The sequence below is a fragment of the Macaca nemestrina genome, chromosome 1, assembly GCF_043159975.1.
Source record: "Macaca nemestrina isolate mMacNem1 chromosome 1, mMacNem.hap1, whole genome shotgun sequence".
Lineage (NCBI taxonomy): Eukaryota > Metazoa > Chordata > Mammalia > Primates > Cercopithecidae > Macaca > Macaca nemestrina.
The window spans coordinates 205,382,604-205,393,621 of NC_092125.1; the positions used below are offsets into that span (position 1 = coordinate 205,382,604).

At 48.4% G+C, this 11,018-nt stretch overlaps 1 protein-coding gene across 4 annotated transcripts in view; it reads left to right on the plus strand.

Annotated features, from left to right (window-relative positions):
* The window catches only part of LOC105494572 (TATA-box binding protein associated factor 12), a 38,462-nt gene extending 33,257 nt beyond the window's left edge, over window positions 1-5,205 (plus strand). For all 4 annotated transcript variants that reach the window (XM_011763112.2, XM_011763111.3, XM_011763113.2 and 1 more), the window contains 2 exons: window positions 2,176-2,264; window positions 4,723-5,205. In XM_011763112.2, the coding sequence (XP_011761414.1) occupies window positions 2,176-2,264; window positions 4,723-4,758 (125 nt within the window). In that variant the 3' untranslated portion in view covers window positions 4,759-5,205. The remainder of the gene's footprint in view (window positions 1-2,175; window positions 2,265-4,722) is intronic.
* Window positions 5,206-11,018: the final 5,813 nt, after the last annotated feature.

Below are 11,018 nucleotides of genomic sequence, written 5' to 3' on the forward strand. Positions count from 1 at the left end.
ATCATAATATACATACAATTTTATATTTTCCTTTTCTACTTAACAGACACTAAATTTGAGTTTGAGTTTTTCTGGGAGATACTCAGCTAACAGTGATAACCATAATCACTTGGAAATTAATAAGCAGCCCTCTGCATTGGATACAATGTGATTAAAAGAAAGATCAGTCTATAACTGTGTGTGTGTGTATATATGTATATATTTATGTGGGTGTATATATATAGTATATATAATTTATATATTTATATAAATATATATATTTTATATATTATATATACTTTATATATATTATACTATATATATATAAATAAATATATATATTTTTTGATCGAGTCTCACTCTGTCACCCAGGTTAGAGTGCAGTGACGCCATCTCGGCAACCTCCACCTCCTGGGTTCAAGCGATTCTCCTGCCTCAGCCTCCTAAGTAGCTGGGACTATAGGCCTGCACCACCACACCTGGCTAATTTTTGTATTTTCAGTAGAAATGGGGTTTCATCATGTTGGTCAGGCTGGTCTCGAACTCCTGGCCTCTGGTGATCCACCTGCCTTGGCCTCCCAAAGTGCTGGGATTACAGTCGTGAGCCACCATGCCCAGCCCAATGTATAACTATAGAGACAGGCCAAATGAATGAGATTCGGTGCAGATCAGCCCATGACTAATTATTGAAAGGCTTCCTTCACAGCGTCAAGAAGCTATTGCCTTAGGGATGCATTGGTAGTCTAGGTAAAGTAAGTAACACACTTTGGGTAATGTTGCTGGTGTCTAGAGAAAAGGACAGATATTCTGGTTTTCTATTAATGTGTAGCAGACCACCCCAAAAACAGTGGCTTAGCACAATAACAGTTGTTGATTTTATTCATGAATCTGGGGGTTGACTGGGCTCAGCTAGTTTTACTAAGTCAGGCAGTGGCTGGGCCTGAGATTGTCTTGAAGGAAAGCATACTAGTTTCCTCGGGCTACCTTAACAAAATACCATAAACCTGGCAGCTTAAAACAACAAAAAATTTTCTCTCACAGTTCTGCAGGCCAGAAATCTGAAATCTAAGTGTCAGCAGGATCATGCTCCCATTGCTGCCCCTAGGGGAGAATCTATTCTTGCCTCCTCCTAGCCTCTGGTGGTGGCTGGCAATCCTTGGTGTTCCGTGGCTTGTAGCTACAGAACTCCAGGCTTTGCCTCAGTCTTCACATGGCCTTTTCCCTGTGTGTCTCTGTCTCTGTGTCTCTTCTTTTCTTCTCACAGGACACCAGTCATATTGGATTAAGGGCTAACCCTACTCCAATGTGATCTCATTTTAACCAATTTCATCTGCAACATCCCTATTTCCAAATAAGATCATATTCTGGAGGTACTTAAGGTTAAGACTGCAACATATCTTTTTTAGGGACGCAATTTAAATAACCCATAATGGAAGGCTTCATATCGTCCATGTCTGATGCCTGGTCTAAGAACACTGAAACAGCTGGGATTCTGTAGGCGTCTCCCTCCATCCCTCGCAACCCTCCCATTCCCCTTCACATTCCCCAGTCCTACCCTTCCCATCTTCCCCACCCACCATCTCTCCATATGGTCTCATCCTTTAGCAGTCCCAGGATAGCTAGACTTCTTCGCCAACACAGTGAAACCCCGTCTCTACTAAAAATACAAAAAATTAGCCGGGTGTGGTGGCCGGCGCCTGTAGTCCCAGCTACTCGAGAGGCTGAGGCAGGAGAATGGGTGAACCCGGGAGGCGGAGCTTGCAGTGAGCTGAGATCGCGCCACTGCACTGCAGCCTGGGCGACAGAGTGAGACTCTGTCTCCAAAAAAAAAAAAAAGAAAGAAAGAAAGAAATATTAGCTGGCCATGGTGGCCTGCACCTGCAGTCCCAGCTACTTGGGAGGCCAAGATGGGAAGATCACTTGTGCTGGGGCAGTCAAGGCTGTAGTGAGCCAACATTGTGCCACTGCACCCCACTCTGGGTGACAGAGCGGGAAGACCCTGTCTTCAAAAAAAAAAAAGAAAAAAAAACCTTGGAGAGGCCATGCCCATTTTTCCCATTTGTAATATAATCCCTCTGTGGAGTTAGTTAGTAGCCAGATGTCCACATTCATCCTCCCTGATCCAAGGGGGTCACATTGCACTCCTGGTACTGCCTTTTTGGTACCTTTATCTCTGTACTGGCTTCTTCCTTGCAGAGCGCCAGTGGAACATGTGGATCCCAGGATTTGGCTCTGAAGAAATCCGACCCTACAAAAAAGCTTGCACCACAGAAGCTCACAAACAGGTGAGGAAATGCCAGAGCCCTGGGGACAGCCAAGGCTGATTCCTTGAGCTACATCTCAGAGTGGATAAACACAGCTACCTTCTAGGGGGTCTCGCTTCCCCCATACAGCAAACTTCACTCTCCGGATCAAAGGTCAGAGAGGGCAAGAGGCAGCAGCAGTCGCCAGGAGATCAATAAGATATTCACCTGGTGCCATGCTGTTCCCACACGTGGTCTGTTTTTTCTCGTAACTTTGTTGAGTGTCACTTACAACTGTTGATTCTGGGTTCTTCTAACATGGATGGAGCTCACCCCACCACACCTCCTTAATGAAATCTTTCTTCATTGTTGCTGATTGCAACACCATATATGGTCCTATGAAGAGAGGGCAGGTTAAAGAAAGAGAAAACAGGCCGGGCGCGGTGGCTCAAGCCTGTAATCCCAGCACTTTGGGAAGCTGAGGCGGGCGGATCACGAGGTCAGGAGATCGAGACCATCCTGGCTAACACGGTGAAACCCCGTCTCTACTAAAAATACAAAAAACTAGCCGGGCGAGGTGGCGGGCACCTGTAGTTCCAGCTACTCGGGAGGCTGAGGCCGGAGAATGGCGTAAACCCGGGAGGTGGAGCTTGCAGTGAGTGGAGACCATGCCACTGCACTCCAGCCTGGGCGACAAAGCGAGTCTCTGTCTCAAAAAAAAAAAAAAAAAAAAAAAAGGAAGAAAGCAAAAATATGCTGTACTTGTTCTGAGAGGTAGTATCCAGGTTGCCATGCTGGACATTCTGGCCTGTGTCCTGGTTTTACCTTTGAACAAGCTTCCCTCTAAACAAGGAACCTAGGAGTCAGTATGAGAATACCACTTCTTTTTTTTTTTTTTTTTTTTTTTTTTGAGACGGAGTCTCACTCTGTAGCCCAGGCTGGAGTGCAGTGGCCGGATCTCAGCTCACTGCAAGCTCCGCCTCCCGGGTTCACGCCATTCTCCGGCCTCAGCCTCCCGAATAGCTGGGACTACAGGCGCTGCCACCTCGCCCGGCTATTTTTTGTATTTCTTAGTAGAGATGGGGTTTCACCGTGTTAGCCAGGATGGTCTCGATCTCCTGACCTCGTGATCCGCCCATCTCGGCCTCCCAAAGTGCTGGGATTACAGGCTTGAGCCACCGCGCCCGGCCGAGAATACCACTTCTGCTGTGGAGCAAGTCACCCCCATCTTTGATCAGTCCAACAGCAGTGTTGGCCTCCCTCTGACAAGGCTGTTATCCTTTCTGTCTTAAGTGGCTACTCTGATTTGAAACGTGAGCTTTTTCCAAGCTTAGCAGGCACAACTGGGCAGTCCTGGTTAAGTGCCCCTGCTTCGCCATAGCCTGGTATCTCTGGAGTAGGTATTGGTAGAGCTCACAGAGCAAGCCCTAGAGGGAAGCCACCAGTTTCCTGAATGGAAAGATTGCACTGTTCAGAAGAGAGTCCCTCCAAATAATGGACTGTCACTTTGTGCTCCCAAATTAACCATTTTTCAGCCCTATTTATTTAGTCAACAAATGCCATAATATTGTTATTTATTTGGTCAAAAAGAATGAGCAAAGCAGGTTGTTAATTTGGCTAGTGGCTAGTAATAGTAAAAGAATTCAGATCATGAAACCTGTGGATCTGAGTGTTTCCATGATGGACTGTGGTAGAAGTTGTTAGTCTTCAGTTTCCCTTCAATGCAGGTCATGAGGTGTGAAATGTCAGCTCCCTTTGTGTGTGGCAACACTTTGAAATTGAGGCCCTTTCCCTATTGTGTCCATCATCGGAGAAAAGATTGGGGTCAGGGGATCCCAGAAAACACATGCTTGGCCAGGCACAGTGGCTCATGCCAGTAATCCTAGCACTTTGGGAGGCTGAGGCTGGTGGATCACTTGAGGTTAGGAGTTCGAGACCAGCCTGGCCAATATAGTGAAACCCTGTCTCTACTAAAAATACAAAAATTAGCCAGGCATGGTGGCATGTGCCTGTAATCCCAGCTACTGGGGAGGCTGAGGCAGGAGAATCGCTTGAACTTGGGAGGCAGAGGTTGCAGTGAGCTGAAATCGTGCCACTGCACTCCAGCCTGGGCAATAGAGCGAGATTCCATCTCAAAAAAAAAAAAAAAAGAAGAAGAAGAATAAAGAAAGAAAGAAAACACATGCTTTCCCAGCTTATCCTCTAAGTCCTCAAAACTCAAGAGCTGTCACTTTCTCCTGCTTTTAACTTTTTTGCCATTCTGCTAGCCTAGAGCAGTTTGGTAGATGAAGTGGGTCCACTAGCCCATCTAAACATCTCTTGGGGCCTTGCAGACTGCTCTCTGGTTAAAAGGAATCTACTGAGATGCCTTGTGACTGCAGGTCTCTGAGGGCTGCGGCCTACAGTGTAGACCACGAGGCCTGCTAGCCACACAGAATGTTCCAGAAAGCTCCTGACTCCAGCTGCTGCTGCATAACTGCTTATTTCTCTCTCCTTTCAGAGAATGGCATTGATCCGGAAAACAACCAAGAAATAACACACGGAAAGGTCAGGGAATGGACAACAATGTATTTGGAGATACTTGAGCTGAGAACTCAGCCATCTCATCCTTGGATTTTTTTTTTTTTTGTAATGCTTTACAGAGAAGCATATATTTTTTATTAACAGTGCAGCAATATCTATAATGACTGAGAGGATCTGCCAAAAGAATAAAGCCTCCTACCCCAACTTCCGGTCCCTTTTCCCTGCCATCTCAAAGAGGAGCAATGTATCTTCCAGAGAAGATTTTATTTGTGGTTTATTATATACGTGACTGAATATGGGACAAAGCATTATGGTCTTTTTGGTAAGACAGTATTAGCAGGATTTGTAAAGGGTTTTGTTTCCTTCTCCCTTCCCCTTTTCCCTGTACTTTGTAATGTCAGTGTTTATATGAATATGACTTTCATTTGCTTTTCCAGAATAAAGAAGTTATTAATCCAAAGACAGGGTACCTTTGAAATCCCAGAGGGAGTCAGGACAAGCAAGCCTGGACTGTAGCTCTCTAGTCAGCAGGTGGCAGCATCGTTATTCATTTCTGTGTTTGAGAAAAATTCAGGGATTTTCCATCATTTTACTCCAAGGGAGGCCATAATATCAGCAGGAGTTTGAGTCCAGCTTCTCTGCCATAAGAATTGAGTAGGGTGACCTTCTCTCACGGCCCTCAACTGAAGAGGCATCCTTGTTTTGGCAATGTTATGTACCTAAATATCCTTTTTGGGTTTTTTTGGTTTTTGTTTTTTTTATTTTTTTTGAGATGGAGTCTAGCTCTGTCACCCAGGCTAGAAGTGCAGTGGCGCAATCTTGGCTCACTGCCACCTCCGCCTCCTGGGTTCAAGCGATTCTCCTGCCTCAGCTTCCGGAGTAGCTGGGATTACAGGCACCTGCCACCACACCCAGCTAATTTTTGTATTTTTAGTAGAGATGGGGTTTTCACTGTTGGCCAGACAGGTCTCACCCTCCCAAAGTGCTGAGATTACAAGAGTGAGCCACCGCACCCGGCCTAAAAACCCTTTTGACCTGCTCTTCTGGAACTCCTGGAGAAAGCTGTTTATCCCTTTCCCTGAGAAAGGATGGGAGTAAGCGCCTGTTCTCAGGATAGGCGTGTCTGTGCAGGTGCCCATCTCTTCTTAGTTGCTGGTATCTTTGATCCTGGTGTTTTCACCATCATGCAGAAGAAGCCAGACCCCTTCCAGACCTCAGGGTCATGTCCTTCAGTAGCACCTAGCATCATCCCTGTCCTGGGCCCAGCATGGCCCTTGTGGATTGTGAGAGTTCTGTGGGCTCTAGGGAGGATGATTGTCCTACCCAAGGGTCACTAGCACAGGCCCAGCCACCTTGATCTGCTTTGGTCCTCTGCTTCCTGAAGCTTGGCCCAGGATGAGACTCTGCTTTTCAAAACTCCCTCCCACCCTGGGTTAGATCCCGTGTCCCCCTGTTCACAGTCTCACAGATAGACTGAGTGAGCTCCTCAGAGGCTGTGGTAATGTTACCATTGCTCTTGGCTGAAGTTTCAATGCCCCAAAGAGGCAGCCAGCTTCCTTTCCTGTGGTGTCACCTGGTGCTCACCAACAGGTCACTCTTGTGGCCAACCATCAGGATGACGATGTTGAAGGGTTTCACTTTCTCCAGAACCCCCTGATGCCAGTGGTGACCCTCATAAAGCATATTCTGTTGGTGATATCAGACACCAAGGGGCCTCCAGCTGGGTTTCAGTAGTAGGACGAGTCACTGACCTTGGCAGCCAAGGAATCTAGAATTAGTTTTGAGATCTCCACTGAGACAGAAGGGAACACAGGAATCGGGAAAGTTTAATGGAAAGAGCTGGGGTAGAATCAAAAGACCCCAGTTCTTGATTTGCAGTGTGACAAGTAAGTGGCGTCATCCATCTCAGTTTTGTCCTATCTGCATATTGAGGGGCTCGTTCATTCATTCAGCAAGTATTTATAATCCCATGCCTGTCCTAAGCAGAGGGATACAACGATGAATAAAAACACACAGGTGACTGGGCGCAGTGGCTCAAGCCTGTAATCTCGGCACTTTGGGAGGCCAAGGCAGGTGGATCACTTGAGGTCAGGAGTTCGAGACCAGCCTGGCCGACATGGCAAAACCCTGTGTCTACTAAAAATACAAAAAATTAGCCGGGCAGCTGAGGCAGGAGAATTGCTTGAACCTGGGAGGCGGAGGTTGTAGTGAGCTGAGATTGCACCACTGCACTCCAACCTGGGTGACAGAGCCAGACTTCGTCTCAAAAAAAAAAGAGACCCAGGGGACAATCCTGTTATTAGATAAGTGTAAAACTGGCACTGGGACAACGACTTCAAAGGAGAGGTTCACAGGTCTGGGGAAGGGGTCTGGTCAGCTGGGGAGAAATTTTGTTAGAGCCGAGATGTGAGAGATCCAGGTGAAGGGTGTAGGGATCTCTTTCAAGGAGAGAAATTTGCCTGGTGTACAAACCTTAAGGCAGTTGAGTGAGGTAAGCTGGGCCAGGCCATGCAGCACGTTGCAGATCCCAGCAAAGAGTGGCCTGTCAAAAAAGTAACAGGAGCCACTGAAGGATTTCAAGCAGAAGTGTAGTGTGTGCAAAGGACCGCAGGTCTAACAGAGTGTGTCAGTGAGACCAAAGCACAAGGTGCAAGATTAGGAGTGGCTAGAGCTGAGTGGAATGTGAGCATGGAGTGTGGACAGCTCTCGGGCTTAGTAGTATGCGCCTCATCCTGGCTTCTTTTTTTTTTTTTTGAGACAGAGTCTCACACTGTCACCCAGGGTGGAGTGCAGTGGCGTGATCTTGGCTCACTTCTAGCTCCGCCTCCAGGTTCACACCATTCTCCTGCCTCAGCCTCCCAAATAGCTGGGACTACAGGCCCCCATCACCATGCCCGGCTAATTTTTTGTATTTTTAGTAGAGACGGGGTTTCACCGTGTTAGCCAAGAAGGTCTCGATCTCCTGACCACATGATCTGCCCGCCTCGACCTCCGAAAGTGCTGGGATTACAGGCGTGAGCCACTGTGTCTAGCCCCTGGCTTTTTTTTTTTTTTTTTTTTTTTTTAAAGCCTTGGCCAGGTGCCGTAGCTCACACCTGTAATCCCAGCACATTGGGAGGCTGAGGCAAGTAGATCACCTGAGGTCAGTAGTTCGAGACCAACCTGGCCAACATGGCGAAACCCTGTCTCTACTAAAAATACAAAAAATAAGGCTGGGCATGGTGGCTCATGCCTGTAATCCCAGCACTTTTGGAGGCTGAGGTGGGTCGATCACCTGAGGTTGGGAGTTCGAGACCAGCCTGACCAACATAGAGAAACCCAGTCTCTACTAAAAATACAAAATTAGCCGGGCATGATGGCGCATGCCTGTAATCCCAGATAGGAGGCTGAGGCAGGAGAATCACTTGAACCTGGGAGGCAGAGGTTGCAGTGAGCCAAGATTGTGCCACTGCATTCCAGACTGGGTGACAGAGTGAGACTCCATCCCAAAAAGAAAGAAACAGTCTCACTGTCTCACTCTATTACCCAGACTGGAGTGAAGTGATGCGATCTCTGCTCACTGCAAGTTTTGCCTCCCGGGTTCAAGCGATTCTTGTGCCTCAGCCTCCCGAGTAGCTGGGATTACAGGCACGCCACTACATCCTACTAATTTTTGTATTTTTAGCAGAGACAGGGTTTTATGATATTGGCCAGGGTGGCCTCAAACTCCTAACCTCAGGTGATTCGCCTGCCTCAGCCTCCCAAAGTGCTGGGATTACAGGTGTGAGCCACCATGCCCAGCCTCCTTTTTTTAAAAAATTTATTCTTTAAAAACAGAGACCATTTTGCCATGTTGCCCCGGCTGGTCTCAAAATCCTGGGCTCAAGCAATCTGCTACCACTGCCTCCCACAGTGCTGGGATTATAGGTGTGAGCCACTGTGCCCAGCCCATCCTGGCTCCTTAGGAAGGTACATGGAGCCCTCAGTTCAGTGTCCATGCCTTGCAGGCTGCTGTGTGTTGTGTGTGTGTTGCAGGCTGTAGTGTGGAAGGCCCAGTAGGCTGGCTCCAAGCTTTCCACTTCTCTTCAGTCTGCATAACTTCTTTCTTAACTGTTGGACATTTTTAGGGCTCTGAGAAACATTCCATCAGATGAGGATTCTGATGCTCAAAACAGATAAAAAGTTTGAAAACCACTGCCCACACACACACACACACACACACACACACACACACACAAAGCCACTGCACAGCCATTGGGAACCCCTGAAGTTTCAGGTGAAGGAGTGGTGTAACTATGTTTGCATGGTAAAAGCCTCTCTGGCTGCCAGTGTGGAGGGTGGAATTGGAAGCAGGCAGGAGGGATACTAGCTGGAAGTTGCTACAGTTTTTTGGACTAAAGGTTATAAGATTTGAGGCTGGGTGTGGTGGCTTATACCTGTAATCCCAGCACTTGGGGAGGCCAAGGCAGGCGGATCACCTGAGGTCAGGAGTTCGAGACCAGCCTGGCCAAAATAGTGAAACCTTGTTTCTACTAAAAATACAAAAATTAGCCAGGCGTGGTGGCATGTGCCTGTAATCTTAGCTACTCGGGAGGCTGATGCGGGAGCATAGCTGGAACCCAGGAGGTAGAGGCTGCAGTGAGCCGAGATCGTACCACTGCACCCCAGTCTGGGCGACAAGAGTGAGACTCCATCTAAAAAAAAAGACGAGACATTTTCCCAAGGAGTTAACCAAAAGACAGGGGCAGGGGCTGGCTGTAACAATAGGATGAGTTCCAAGGACACAGAAGGAGCCATCTGGGCCCAGGGAGCCATCCTGGAGAGAATCCCCTGTGCCTGCATGGCTTGAAGCTGGGAGGAGGAAAACAGAGTTAAAATAGGGTCTTATGGCCGGGCGCGGTGGCTCAAGCCTGTAATCTCAGCACTCTGGGAGGCCGAGACGGGCAGATCACGAGGTCAGGAGATCGAGAACATCCTGGCGAACACGGTGAAACCCTGTCTCTACTAAAAAAATGCAAAAAACTAGCCAGGCAAGGTGGCAGGTGCCTGTAGTCCCAGCTACTCGGGAGGCTGAGGCAGGAGAATGGCATAAACCCGGGAGGCAGAGCTTGCAGTGCACTGAGATCCAGCCACTGCACCCCAGCCTGGGCGACAGAGCGAGACTCCGTCTCAAAAAAAAAAAAAAAAAAAAAAATAGGGTCTTACAATTACCTGGAGCTACAAAAGAAAGGGCCTTCAGAGGCCATCCAATGTGGCCCTTATTTTACAGATAAGAACGCTGAGATCTGGAGAGGTCATGTGACCTGTCCAAGGTCACTAGGCAGGCCAGGACTCAGACCTGTACCATTAGTCCAGTGTCCATCCTTCTAAATGGCTTCCAAGGCCCCTTCTCTTGACCCCTCCCTTCCTGGTGGATGAGTTCTGTCTTTGGCCCTCAGGGTTGAGGTGGCACCACAGGCGTGTGCCACCACACCTGGCTAAATTTTTGTATTTTTTGGTAGAAACGGGGCTTCACCATGTTAGCCAGTATGGTCTCGATCTCTTGACCTCGTGTTCGACCCACCTCGGCCTCCCAAAGTGCTGGTATTGCAGGTGTGAGCCACCGCGCCTGGCCCATTATCCCCATTTTTTTTTTTTTTTTTTTTTGAGACGGAGTCTTGCTCTGTCGCCGGGGCTGGAGTACAGTGGCCGGATCTCAGCTCACTGCAAGCTCCGCCTCCTGGGTTTACGCCATTCTCCTGCCTCAGCCTCCCAAGTAGCTGGGACTACAGGCGCCTGCCACCTCACCCGGCTAGTTTTTTTGTATTTTTTTAGTAGAGACGGGGTTTCACCGTGTTAGCCAGGATGGTCTCGATCTCCTGACCTCGTGATCCGCCCGTCTCGGCCTCCCAAAGTGCTGGGATTACAGGCTTGAGCCACCGCATCCGGCCTCATTATCCCCATTTTTAAGCCACTGAGGCTTAGAAAGATGAAGTGAGTCGGTCAGGGTCCCACTGTTAGTGGAACTGAGATTCAAACCAGGTTTGACAGCAAAGTCTGCCCTATTTTTGGCAGCTGGGATAATGTGGTTAAAAGGAGGTGATGTCGGCCGGGCGCGGTGGCTCAAGCCTGTAATCCCAGCACTTTGGGAGGCCGAGACAGGCGGATCACGAGGTCAGGAGATCGAGACCATCCTGGCTAACACAGTGAAACCCCGTCTCTACTAAAAATACAAAAACTTAGCCGGGCGAGGTGGCAGGCGCCTGTAGTCCCAGCTACTCAGGAGGCTGAGGCAGGAGAATGGCGTAAGCCCTG